Source organism: Eretmochelys imbricata, chromosome 5 (genome assembly GCF_965152235.1).
Source record: "Eretmochelys imbricata isolate rEreImb1 chromosome 5, rEreImb1.hap1, whole genome shotgun sequence".
Taxonomy (NCBI): domain Eukaryota; kingdom Metazoa; phylum Chordata; order Testudines; family Cheloniidae; genus Eretmochelys; species Eretmochelys imbricata.
In genome coordinates, this window is record NC_135576.1 from 51993831 (window position 1) to 52008328 (window position 14498).

At 40.4% G+C, this 14498-nt stretch overlaps 1 protein-coding gene across 4 annotated transcripts in view; it reads right to left on the reverse strand.

The window, feature by feature from the left end:
- The window catches only part of SSBP2 (single stranded DNA binding protein 2), a 273412-nt gene that overhangs the window by 188838 nt on the left and 70076 nt on the right, over window positions 1-14498 (reverse strand). For all 4 annotated transcript variants that reach the window (XR_013346153.1, XM_077817137.1, XM_077817136.1 and 1 more), the window contains exons 2-4: window positions 13468-13540; window positions 7544-7605; window positions 3908-3992 (exon numbers count right to left, since the gene is read on the reverse strand). Coding sequence is in view for 3 of the 4 variants with exons in the window: in XM_077817137.1 (XP_077673263.1) it covers window positions 3908-3992; window positions 7544-7605; window positions 13468-13540 (220 nt within the window). In the remaining variant the exon portion in view is untranslated. The remainder of the gene's footprint in view (window positions 1-3907; window positions 3993-7543; window positions 7606-13467; window positions 13541-14498) is intronic.

Genomic DNA, 14498 nt, shown 5'->3' on the forward strand with positions numbered 1-14498 from the left:
AGCATAAAATCCTAGCCTCCTTGAAGTCAATGGTAAAACTCTCATTGGGGAAGGTTATTTTAAAACATTTGTGTTTACATCTATTGCACCTAACCTATTAGGCTATATTTTTCCACGATATCATTGCCATATGCTTCAGTATGTATATACAATATATTTGTAAGAATTTAGAATCTAAAAGTAGATGCTAGACTTCAAAGTCATGTGTTGTTATAGTGCATATAATTAAAAGCAGATGAAACATAAAAACAGTATTGGTCCTGTTATATATCAAATTCATAAGTACAGACAGTCAACTTCAATTGTGGCAAAAATCATTGAAATATGAGATTCACATTTTTGTCACACTAAAGGCTGCACACATCCCAACGATATAGGTTAAAAAAAAATCTTACAACAACTCGTTATCCTTGTTATACTTCATGAGAGAGCGCAAGTTATAGTAGGTAGTAGCAATAACAGGAAAATGCATTTATAACACAGGCACTGTCCCATAATAAATATACCTTACCTGCAATGATTCTATCACCTAGTCATTAATCATGCCATTTTACATCTAAAACTGTAAAACAAATCTCTGTTTTTTTGCTTTGTGTTTTTTAAGGTAGGGAGACTCCAAAAAGCAATCCATCAATCTCAAATTAAAAACTGATTGTAAAGCAGGTTGACATGGAAAGGATGTGTGTAGGTCCTGCCCTATGCTGGTTGGCCTACATACAGGAGCCTACCATGTGTCTCCCTTCTTCCTTCCCTGACCTACTTCCAACCAGATCACATACACAGTGACCTGACTAGCCATATAAATATACATCTGTTTCATGCAAAAAACTTATTTGATTACTTTTTTGATATTTTTGGATGATGACACTGAACAACAGACAAAGCAAAATGAGCAATAAGACTGAATAGCAAACAGAATAATAGGGATTATAGCATTATAGAGGTAATGTTAAAACAACGGAACACAAAGTTTCTTGTTAGATATCATTTTGATTCAACTACTGAAATCATCCCACCATGCATTTCCAAGTTTAGCATCAACAGTGACCTCTTTAATAGGAGATCTTGAAGAAACTTTCATGAGCTTAACGGGCTGTGGGCTCAACTCATTTTCCATTTCTCAACGTGAAAGTATCCTTCATTGAAGGTATCTTCTCATCACTAACTTACGTCTAAGATTATTTCACAATTTTTAGAGTTTCAAAAACTTTTCACTTCTGGCACATCCCCTGTTATGATAGTATAATATATTACTATAGTAATTTTGTCACTCTAGAGGCTCTGATCTCCCCAAATTTACTTCACTGAACTCTGTTCCCTGCATTCCACCTGTTATGGGATGTCCACCCCACACAAGGCCTGAAGGGGTAAATTAAGGCAATTAACCTATAGGCTGCACCTGGTGGAAAGCCAGGATGAGCGAAGGCCTAATTGCTGATGAAGTCCAGCTGTGGGAACAGCTGGTCAGGGTTTATAAAGAGAGGAAGTTGGCAGTAGATGGGGAGCTGTAAAGAAGTGAGCCTGCGGTCACAATCCATGATACAAGGGGGAGAGCAGGAGCCTGAGAAAGGCAGGGCAGGAAGCAGTCAAGGGAAGGAGCAGTAAGGTCTGAAAGCCATAAACCTGAACTTCTAGTTTGAGGATCCCTGGATTGGAACCCAGTGTAGAAAGTGGGCCTGGGTTCCCCTACAAGCCACTGTGGGAGTGGCACAGTCAGCACAGAAGTGGATATGGAGACTGCCTGAGACCCTGGAAGGGGAGGATAACTGACTTGGCTGGCGGACAAAGCCATGAGGAGAGGCTCTGCAGCTCCTGACCAGTGAGAGAGGGGTTGCAGGCCAAGTGACTGAGACAATGGGCTGACCGACTACAAAATAAAGTGCAATGGAGCGCAAACAGTGGTGAGCTAATTCCCCAGATGAGCCACGAGAAGGCGCTGCCGAGTGATGAGTAGAGCACACAACTGTTACACCATCAGAAAAACTCCCCTCCAGAGGAGGGGGATTAAATACTGTTCTATTAACAGGAGCTACAAACAGCAAACATGTCAAAATATTGTGCCCGTAAATAAACAAGTACTAAAAGCAGAAAAAGGAGCTTAGATTACAGAAATTTGATCTACTTACAGTAGTACATTTTTTAACAATTCCATTCCTCTGAAACACAATTTACCAACTCAGCTAACTACAATAAATACATGGCTGGGTGTTTTCTCCCAATTTTATTTTTGCTTTTTCCCCATTTTTGTATAGCTCATGAAAGGTGTGGGATTGATAGCTCTGAAGACTGTTGCCTTGTTATTTGTCCACAAAACAAGTACAGCCTGGACAGCTGCTGTGCAAAATTATTCATGCTGTCCTGCTAACTGGCCTCAATCCTAACCAGAAAGGAGAATTTAAAGGGGTGATACAAGCATGATGCCCACTTATTCCCTAGTCTTTTTGCAGAAGATGACAGTTAGTGCTAATTGCTACACAACTTCCTGTCAACTAGTAATGGAACCAAGATCACCTCTAGTTAACATATTACAAGATACTAAGTAGTCATCAGATGATAACAATTTGGGACAACATGCAGGATTTAAATGGGTAACCTAGAAGTTAAAGACTCTTAAACCCATGATCAATCTTCTGATCAATCTTCTGAGCCATCCATGCCAAATTCATGCTTATTCGACAATCTGTAATAACAGTCTACTTCACAATTATTCAGAAAACATAATTCCACACAAAAAGGTAACTGAAAGTAATGGTCTGACAAACTGAAAAAAGCCTAAAGACACTCACACTTAAGACTAATACCCTGGCCAGATTTTTGACCCCACTACAGCCTCTTTGTGTCACTCTGGAGGGACATAGGGGCTATAAAGCCCTCTTAGCCAGCCTTCTGAGGATTCCATCAACACCGATGACGTAGAATTGTCACAGTGGTATCCTCACCCCAGTATAAGGGATGTGGCTGGAGAAAAAGGAACACAGATGCTGCATTCTGGCTACCCCAGCTGCTGGCACAGCTCTTTCGGGCCACAGGCAGGCAAAGTAACTTTGACCAAATCTGAGGCTGCTTTAAGTTGTACCAGGAGCTGAACCAAAGGGCCTCAAAAGTCACACACAGCCTCCTTTCCCCCTTATTCCTCCTGTTGTCTTGCTCTACTGGATCAGATGATTCAGCCCCTTATATTTACCTCACTTCATAATACCTAGTCTAAATATTGTAACATGATATGCTTCTTTAAAAGGTGAAAGGACATTCTGGGGATTTTACTTCCTTTCAGGATGCAAATGTCCAAAGAACAAACTCATTCTAAGGCAGGGGAGGCCAACCTGAGCCTGAGAAGGAGCCAGAATTTACCAATGTACATTGTCAAAGAACCACAGTAATACGTCAGCAGCCCTCCATCAGCTCTGCCCCCCCTCCGCTCCCACTGCCTCCTGCCCACTAGAAGCCCCTGCTTCCCTCCCTGCACCTCCTGATCAGCTATTTAGTGGCGTGCAGGAGGCTCTGGGCGGGGAGGGAGAGGAGTGAGGGCACGGCAGGCTCAGGAGAGGGGGCAGGAAGGGGTGGGGTGGGAGCAGGGCGTGTGGCAGAGCCAGGGGTTGAGCAGGGAGCACCCCCCGGCCCATTGAAAAGTGGGTGCCTGTAGCTCCAGCCCCGGAGTCGGTGCCTCTACAAGGAGCCGCATATTAACCTCTGAAGAGCCGCATGTGGCTCCGGAACCACCGGTTGGCCACCCCTGTTCTAAGGCATCTATGGAAAGCAAATCAGAGTACTTGAGATCAGGAAGCTGTAGATCAGATATTCCTTCTTTTTTTGAATCATTACTGCCCAGAGATTTTTCTTTGAATATAATAATCAGACATACAATAAACCAAATACAGTAATATATATACATATAAATATAACTTACATAATCATGAAAGGCTTTAGCTTCACTTGAATGTTCACACGTTTCTCGTCTTTCTGGAGCTGCACAGTAGAGATCCCAAAATACACTACAAGTTAAAAATAATGAGTTATAAAGATAGCAAGGAAATAATTATAATATACTGACCTTATATCTATAGATCACCTTCTGCCAAGGATCTCATAACTCTTTATACATATTAATGAATTAACCCTGATGACAGCCCTGTGAAGTAAGAGAGCACTATGTTCTGATTCTCTGAGGCATGTAATGATATGTCCCGTTAAGGCCACTATAGTTTAGTCCAAGAATATCAGTACTGCTGCAAGTTACTTTAGAGCAATGGCTGGAACTCTATATTAACCTTCTATCTTTGTGTGTGCCCACATTTACTTCCACAAAACACCACTTGGCATAAAGAAGCTGAGACTTGTCCAAAGTCACACAGTAAGACAGTGGGGATAAGAACAGGAAAAGTACCTAGATCTTCTAAGTCGCTGTACTGTGCTTTAACCAAAAGACAATAAAGCAGCATATATATGGGTAAATGTAAAAAGTGGTAAAGAATATCATGATATAGTCTTGGCTTATAAATAGTGAAAAAAAGATTGTGATGCCTTTAACAGGCCCTTTTTATACTTTGGAAAGGAGCAGTGTTTAAATATAGTGTTAAAACAGAGTTTATATACTTCTCCCTCTGAACTGTTTTTAACAGGATTTAGCCAGCTGTATTCACTGAATAAAATAAACAATGTTTACATATAGCGTTTGAGGTATTTTATCATCGCAGTCTCAAAGTCCCTGGAATCAAAAGATCTGCTATTTATTAAAACACTTTAAAGAATAAAATCAAAACTGAATTTTATTTGGCTGACCTCAGACATATGTGTTGGAGTTCTTCTAAGACCTCTTTCACTCGTTTCCCCAAGAATGCAGTTCAACTCCAGTCTCATTACTTGGGTTCCTTTATTTGGCATACAACAATGCTGCGCTGCATTTATCCGACTCAAGCAAAGGAGGTGGGTATAGGGCGTACCACAAATCCAAAGTTACACTGTTTTATGTTTCAGCTTATTTTGTCTGTTGTAAATGGTTTCCTGAGTACCCCTTATCTTAGCTATCTTTTAGCTTTCTGACCCATTTACAACCCTAATTCTGTCTCCAAAGAAATGAGCCCTCACCCATAGCCAACTAGTCATGTCAAGCCAGACCTATTCATGTCAAGCCAGTTTAAGTCCTTAGATTTATCTTTTGGTCATCATGCCATAGATCATAATTTAGGAAAACTTTAATTGATGTACTGACAATTCCAATTTATTTGAGCATGAGCTTTCGTGAGCTACAGCTCACTTCATCAGCTGTAGCTCACGAAAGCTCATGCTCAAATAAATTGGTTAGTCTCTAAGGTGCCACAAGGACTCCTTTTCTTTTTGCGAATACAGACTAACACGGCTGTTACTCTGAAACCTGACAATTCCACTGCAGGCAATCACTATTAAAGATGAACACAGAGGCCAGGAAGACATAAGGAGCAAAGTCTCCTTATAGAATTTCAGACACAGAACTCTAAAAGAAACATTTGGTAGTGATTATGCCACTTTGCACAGTTATGTACTTATTACCTACTTTCCTGGGGCCAGGTGGAACTACTATGTCACCCGTAACTTCATCCTTTGTTGTCAGTAATCACCATGATTATCCATTCATAGAGTATATATGTACATAGCAGATGTGTCTGGAATCTCCATACAGATACAATTCATCTTGGCAAAACAGCAGTTCCTATGTTATGTTATATTCCTATGAATTATGTTTTCATCCGCTGTTCCAATATTAAACTTTGGGATACTATATATACACACACAGACACATAGATACATGTAAGTAAGTGTGAAAAAGTATAAGGCACTCATGTGGCATACCTGTCAGACATAATGGGCTACCTGAGGAAGAGATGGGATTTGCAGAGTTTTTTATGCTGTCCATTTACATAATTCTTTATTTTACCCCGTTGATGTTAGTAAACTACTTTGTAAGCCAACACCATAGAATTCTTCCAAATGAGCATGCGTGCACTTATTGATTTGACCATGTGGATATCAGCTGTAGATGTTAAAGGCCCCAAGTCAGTAAACTACTTAAAGCTGTGGAAAACTTTAAGTGTGGATTTAACAAGCCAGGCCCTCCTTGAGTGCCTCCTGGTGGCATGAAGGTGCCCTACAGGGGCCCAGCATCAGTTCCACCCCACTCAGAGTCCCTTCAAACACACCAGCACTCCCTTGGGTAACCTTGTCCCAAGGTAATTTATTATTATACATGTCTCGAAGACATAAAGTCCCATATTATAATTCAAAACACCTCTGCCTCTGCTGTCTTTTGTCACTCTAAAATCTTCAGTCCCCAATCTTCCTTCAAATGAAGGGTTCCTTGTTTATTCCCATCATCCCCAGTAAAGTTTAAAGGCTAAAATGAAGCAATAACATAAACAATGTCTGCCCACCCTGGGTTTAATGAAAGTCTCATATCCTTCCTGGGTTCTTTCCCAGTCCCCTGCTCCTTGTATGGGACAGTGGCCACAAAGCCTCTCTCCACAGCCTTCCTTCACCCCTGCACTCATAAACATTGGCAGGAAATGTCCCCTCTCCCACTCTGGAGGCCGCTGACTTCTTTCAACCTCAGTTTTCTCCCAGATTCCTGCCCCTTATATAGGGTGATAGCCATAGAGGGACTCCCTAGCTCTTCTTATGGCTCTGGAGTCTTCACCATCCATGTCTCCCTGTTTCTGACCTATGTCTCCTCTCTCCTGGCTCCACAGACTCCTTATATAGCTCCTGCCCTCTAATCAGATCTAACCATAGCACCACTGTTCAGTAACCCTCTGACACTCACTTAAGTCCAGCCCTATTTAGCAAAGCACTTAACAACACGTTTAAGTCATATTTCAACTTCAATGAGACTTAAGCACATGCTTCAAGTTAAGTATGTGCTTAAGTGCTATAATGAATTGGGGCCACAGGCAGTAATGTTGATAGTGTATTTTATGTCATTTTCCTATGACAATATAAAGTTTTTCATCTCTGCTTGTATTCTTAACCTAATGTTTTCCCATATGAAAACTTATTTTTAAATCATTATTTACTGCAAGACTCACTGTAAATAAAGTATTGAAACCTGTTCCAGTTCTAATATGATGTGTTAACACTGTCAACTTCGTAATACACCCTTTTGCCCTAGCAAAAGAAAGTTTTGGAGAAACAATTGGAGTGACGAATACCACAGGCTAAGGACTTCAACATGGAACTACTTCTTTTCTTAGTAAAATAATAGGGGAAATAATGAAATCTAAAACAATATGGCTATGCTTCTTAGATATGCTTTTTCAGGAGACTCCATTGTTATTATTAGCTTCTTTCATTGTTTTCTACACCAATTATTCTTGATGAACTCAGTATAATTTGTACAAAATTCACCTGAATTTCTTTCATGCCTCAAAAGGTTAATAAAAAAGAATTTGTCAGCTTAAAACAAGGAGGAAAATTTGGTATTTTACTGTTCTTTTTCCTTCAATTTTAAGCATAGCCATTCGACTCCACTCTCAACCTACTTTAATTGGAAGGAAAGAAAATTATTAACACTTACCACCACCAAGAGTGCAAGAATCCTGGGGGCTCCCCCAACGTGATGTTTTTTTCCCATCTTATCTAAAAGGAATAAAAATAAAGTATTTTATGTTTTTCCACTCAGTCTGAACAAGATACATTAACTAATCTACCCAGATAGGAAAGAGATAATACATGATTGTGCAGTTAGAAAAATACTTATCGTCATGAATTTGGGATGACCACATAACTTAACACATCGTATCACCATGTACTCAGCATTTGTCACATATTTTGCAGAAAACCTATTTTAGAAATGTTTTAGTGTTTTTAAAATTTTTATTGGTACTACGTTTTGTATCCCTCTGCCCTTAAGCTAGATATTTTAGTTAAGCCCAAATGTACTGGTATGAGAGAGAAATTAAAAGTAATACATTTAAAAATACCTCTAAAAATTGTATACAGTGAACATGAGTCAGAGAATTTAAAGAAAAACTCAAGATGCTCCAAGGGTAATCCTAATGACTCAGCAGGTGGCAGTCTTCCCCCCAGGTCCAAACTGCACCCGTGTTTCAGCGTGGTAAGGAGCACTGTAGAAGTGTTAGAGGTAACTAATATTCAACAGCAATTTTCACAAAGGTACAGCTGTTAGGTAGAAGGGAATATCTAAAAATAGGAATTTAGCTAGGACAGAGGGGATATCACGAATCCCTCCACTAGTTACAATTGGATATAGTAGTATTTACTTGCTGTCCTAAACTATGGAGAAGTATTGGTGTTTAAACATGCAACATTATGACGCAGAGGTAGCAGCGACTCTATGTCAGTGGTGAGTGAAATGAGTTCTACTTTTGTGAAATGCTTGGGGATCCTTTGGTATGAAAGGTGGTGATGTGTAAAAATAATATTATTAATAAAATGGACAATGATTAAAGCTTGGATTTTCAGACGAACTTGAGACGGCTTGGTACCTAACTCCGATTGAATTTCAAGGCCCAATTCTCAAGGAATTTCAAGAACAGCTGATCAGACACCTTTCAGGTTTGCATATAGCTGGCAAGAAGAGGATACACACAGCCCGAAGGTCATCCCAAACAAGCACCAATAAATCTGTTCTACCGTGTTATGATGTACACCTCTACCCCGACATAACGCGACCCAATATAACGCGGGTTTGCATACAACACCGTAAAGCTCCGACACGCGGCTCTGAGCAGCGTGTTAAAGGTGCCAGGCCGGGCCAGGGCCGAGGAGTTGGATAAGGGGCAGAGGGTCTTGGGGGCAGTCAGGGGCTCTCCCCCGCCTCCCCAGGTCTGGGAGGCGGGAGCTGTGCAGGGGGGGATTTTGGGGGGCCCCACAGTCCCAGAGTGACCTGGGGGATTAGCAGGGGGCCGGGAGCAGCCCGCTCCACTTCCCTTGCCCTGGCCCCAGCCATGTCACTCGGAGGAGGGGGCTTGGGGGAAGGGATCCCCCCCGCACTCACTGGCAGCAGCGGAAGCGGAGCAGCCCGGCCCCAGCCTGCTCCAGTCCGCCAGCTCCCAACCGAGGTGCTCCACTTCCTGCCACAGGTGAGTACGGGGGGCATCCTTTCCCCAACCTCCCCGCACTCATCGGCGGCGGGAAGCGGAGCGCCGCAGCTGGGAGGTGGCGGAGTGGAGCAGGCCAGGGCCCCGTTGCTCCACTTCCCGCCGCTGCCGGTGAGTGCCTGTCAGGGGGCGGGGTGTGTGGATAGGGGACGAAGCAGTCAGGGGACAGGGAGCAGGGGGGTTTGGTAGGGGGTGGGGTCCTTGGGGTGATTAGGGACACGGGGTCTCTGGAGGGAGCAGTCAGGGAACAAGGAATGGGGGGGCCAAAGCAAGTTCGATATAACGCGGTCTCACCTATAATGCAGTGAGATTTTTTGTCTCCCGCGGACCGCGTTATATCGGGGTAGAGGTGTATTGTGTAAATGCTGCTTACTTAACAGCAAAACTATTTTATACATTTTTTTAAAAAATTTATTGGGACTATTTTTTATACCCTTTTGCTGGTAAAGTCATGAACTAACTACACAGGGCTCAGGAGAAAACAAATAATGACAGCTAGGGATATAAAAAGTATCCTTCCAAATGTACAAATACTGCGTAAACTATAGACCAGATAAAGTGTAAATTGGAATAAAAGGCAAAGCAAGGAGTATAAAAGCAATTTTAAAAAAATTAAACTCTTCAGATGCACTGGAATCAAGAAGACTACATGCGTCCATTGGGAATAACTTGAAAACTTAAGTAGATCACCAGGAACCGATGCTATTCTTCAACGGGTTCTAAAGTAAACATAAAATAATGTACTAAGAAAGATGTATAGTATGTACTTAACACCAAAACTGTTAATGAAGACTGGAAAGTCATTGATCTGGAGTAAAATTCATACCTGTGCAGAGGGCCAACATAAAGCCTATGTACTACTTAAATCCTTCAAAACATGGCTTGAGGGGGATCTAACTGGTGCATAAGCTTTGTGCTGGCCCTCTTCACAGAGGTACATTTCACCCCAGTCAGCATCTTCAAAACAAGAGCCTGTGAGAAATAAGAGAGAGCTCTCTCTTATTTTTTATGCATATTATATGTTCTTCTGTTTACTTGCTGGACATTAATCCGTCTGACTGCATACATTTAAATCTAAAGAGTCTGTTAGGAAGAGCAGGCAGGAAATGAAACAATTCCAGAGATATCTTCAGGGAAAATATCAAGGGTCCTTAAGAGAACAATGAGTGAGCTATTAATAGGGACATACCTACCTTACTGTCACCAGCCAGATTAACCAGATAATTTTTCCAGGATTAGGACATAAGACACTGAACTGTTAAAAAAGCCCTGCATAGAGAGGAAGGGGCATGGAGAGTGAGTGGAAAGCAGCTGGGGGAAAACACTGGGACAAATAAAAGGGAAAGAGAATTTGCTGCAGGGGAGCCTGTCCCTACCACCCCAGAAGTTGGGTTACCCGAGCTACGTGGAAGTTACCAAAACTAGCAAGGAAAGGATAAGGTATAGGTAAGACGCAATGTGTAGGCCGTTTGTTGTTTTACCCGTTTTCTCCACTTGTTGTGATCCTTTGGATGAATAAACAATGCGTTTGTTTTGAAAAAGCTGTTTTGAGTCACTTTAATCAACTGTTGGTCACATCTCCTGAAGGAAATTCTCTTGCAGGAATCAAGAGGAGCCACAATTGATTAATAGGGGGGCTGCAACTCAAGAGATCCAATGTAAAAGTAACTGACCTCAGAAGTTCCAGCCTTTAAAAAGGTTAAGGAAGGAAAGCCTATCGCCAGAGGAGTGTACTTGAAAGGGGACTATGAAAGGGTCCAAAGTGCAGCTCACCCTGTAACTACGACAGAACCCAAGGGGATTCTAGGACTTACTGACCTGTGAATCTCAGTTCTAAGAAAATTCATTTAAAAAACAGAGTATCACAAAATCTGGGAAAGCTTAAAAAAAACAATTCCTTAGGACATTATTTTACAGACTAATTGATTGTAATGTCAGATTTCCTGATATCCATCTCAAATTTTCCCTTTCTTAACTTTGTCCCATTACTCTTAGTTACACTCGCTTGTACAACTTTAAATAATGTCTCTCGATCTTTGTTGCTTACACTTTTCAAATAGGTATAGACTGTTAGTCATCACTTAGCTAAGCTATACATATTTAATTCTTTTAGGGCCTAATTCTCAGCCTCAGAACTGTTCTAAATTTTGGCCTTCAATAGCCTCATGGACTGTTATGCTCAGTTGGGAACTGCTAGAACACATAGGTGCTCTAGCCATGCCTCTTTCTTCTGGCCCTGCCTCCTAAACTGGAACCAGAAGAGAATGTGGCTTCGGAGTGCCTCATATGTAACCTGCAAATCCCCCACACCACAAGAATCTTCATTTGACCTGCTCTGGTGGATTTGTAGTCCCATTCCACCTATGGATCAAAACAAAGAGGACAAAGCATGGTAGAGAATCTAAGCCCTCATCTTCCCTTATAAATTAACCATCCAGCTACTTCATTTTTGTTGCTCTTCTCTCACTGCCCTCTAATATGCCAATATAATTCTCATAACAAGATATTAGGAACTGAATATAGCAATTCAGCTGCAGTTGCACCAAACTTATATAGAAAAAAGAAAAGACTCTGTGATACAGAGATTCACCATATGCACCCCAAAACTGAACTGGCTTTTTTGGCACCATATTCCATTGCAAACACATGTCTAATCTGCTATCCACTATCACTCTCTTATTTCTTTCATCATTGCTGCTTGCCAGGATTCTCTGCCCCACTGATTTATCTGTGTTTTGGGTTATTTCCCATCCAAATGTGTTAATAATATACAGTTTTCAAGATGAATCACATTTTATTATTTTCAGCCCAGATTTCTAATCTTTCTATGTCACTTTGTATTATTTTAAAATGTGTGATCATTGTAATTTATCCCAACATAGTATCTTCTATAAATGCCATCAATGTTCTGTTTACTCCTTCTTCTATACCATTGATGAAGAAGTTAAATGAAGCCCATGGATCTTTGCAGTATTTAGTAGATACCACACACCAATTCAATGTTGCTATTTATCACTGCCTCTTGTTCAAGATAATTCAGCCACTATTAGTCCACATTATAGTGCTTCTGTCTTCTCAGATTTAAATTAATTTTGACAGCAAGATTTTGGGAGACACCATATTGAAGGCTTTTCCAAAATTCAAATGTCATACCTAAATTGTTCCCCTCATCCACTCACTTTGCAAACCTACCCTAAAAACAAAATAAGCAAAGCTTTATCTTGCAAAATGTATTCCTTATAAATGAATGCTGTTTTTGCTGAGCCATAAATTATCCTATTAATTTTTTATATTTTTCTCTTAATTATTTTGCCCCTACTTTAATAGAGAGAAAAACTGGATATACCAGAAGATAACTGCTGGAAACCCTCTTTATTTAAAAAAAAAACAAAAAGTTTTACCACAAATTTGCTATTCTCCAGTCTTCCAGTAGCATGCCAGTTGTCCAGGACTGTTCAAAAAGTCATCAGTAGCAAAATAAATTTATTACCATTTGAATCTGTACCACCTGGGATAAGTGATTTTGAGATGTGGAAATTTTCCAAGTTATTACCTTGCCTGCTCTTTATTCAATGCTGTTTTCCCAAGCTCTTCTTTACTTCCCACTTGTCAACTTATTTTCTTAAATATTCTTGTTAAAGAGAGATTTTAAAAAGGAGTTCAGTATCTCTGACACACTGGTCATTTTTTCCTATCATAGACAAAGGTTGCTGAGAAATTTACTTGGATTTTCAAAAGATTTACAGAGTCCTTTAACAAAGACTATGAAGACAAAATTAACATAAGGTAAAAGGCAAAAGTACCATCAGGTGTTAAAACTGGTTAATCAACAGGACACAAGTAGTTATAAGACATAATTGCTTCTTCAAATTAAGAGAAGTTGTTAATTGGTATCATAGGGATATGTACTGAGACCACGATTGGTCACCATTATCTATGGTGTATATAAATGGGGACAGAGTCTGGAAATATAATATAGTATAATACATTTCATTGCCGTGTGTTTGGAATGGCTGCATTATACACAGGTGGTGAAACCATGAGTAAGTTATACAGGTCATCCCAAGCAAATACTAATAAAATCATGTATTCCCTAAATGCCACATTTGTTACAGAAAACAAGTGGGATCTTTAAGTAGTGAAAGACAAGGAGGTAAAGGGTACAAATCACACCAGTGAATTGTTGTGCGAAGTTGGGGATGCCCTGTGCCAGAGATGGGTGAACACTTGGTTAGCACAGACTTAAAAATCCAGGTTTATCACTATAAACTGATATTCACAGTGTTGTTTTATTTCTTTTTTTAAAAACCACATACAGTTATTCTATTAGCACACATTATCAAAATTGTGAAAGAGAAGAAAACAATGGGAAACGTACCTCTGATAAAAATGTCTGGGCAGATTTCTGTGCTCCTACATGGAGCAGATATTCATATACATACAGTGCTAACCTGGAAAATGAATGAACAAAATGTATTCAGTATAGAAAATCTGTCTGCTGTTTGCTCTGGTTTGGTTTGTTGCTTTTTTTTTCTTTACAAATAGTCTCAGAAATTAACATATTGAACTATGTACTGCTTGATTGCAGAAAACATCAGGTACTAAAAGTGTCAGATCTACTATTATCTCAATTCTCAACTTTTAAACTAGAGTATGTGGGTCAATCGTAGGAGAGCTGTTTAAATAACGCTTAACAAAATATTATTAAAAAACCAAAATTAGTCTATGTCAATATTTTAATGATATTTTGGACAGATGCCCAGTTAGCTCATAGCAGTTCAGTTACTGATGCTCTATATTTACCCACACCAAGCCAAGCCTGCAATAAAAAATACAACATATCCATAAATTATAGCAATGCTGAATTTTTTTCAAAGCAAATTATTCTTGTGGAAGGTACCAAACCTTTAGCCCCTTTGACCAATATTCTTTGTTTATTTACAGAACATGTAAACCACAGGCTGCAGCAGTAAAAGCTTCCTTTGCTTAATCAATAATCAATGCACCCCCAAGTCTGGTGTGGAGGGAGGGACCATCTCCCTAGGGGAAAGTGTGAGTTAATCTTAAAATCCACTGAATCCCTTGCATTTCTACCGAGATTGACGTCAAGGGTGTCAGTTATGGTCACAGCTCTGGAATGAGCTCCACAAAAGTAGACCCCCCAGCCGGGCAAATCACCACTGAAATCAATGAGGCTCCATGCAAAGCTCATTGCATGACTGGCGCAGATTTTGTGAATACCTGTGCACTAAAACCAGGGCTGAGAACACCATCTCACACAGCCCTCAGAAATGGCAAAGCTCAGGCCCTCATAACACAAACTAGATTTGAATCAGTGACCTATCGGTGAAAAGCTTTCTATCCCGCTTCCTTTTCCCCCAAGAAACCACTCCCCAGCAGCACACTTTT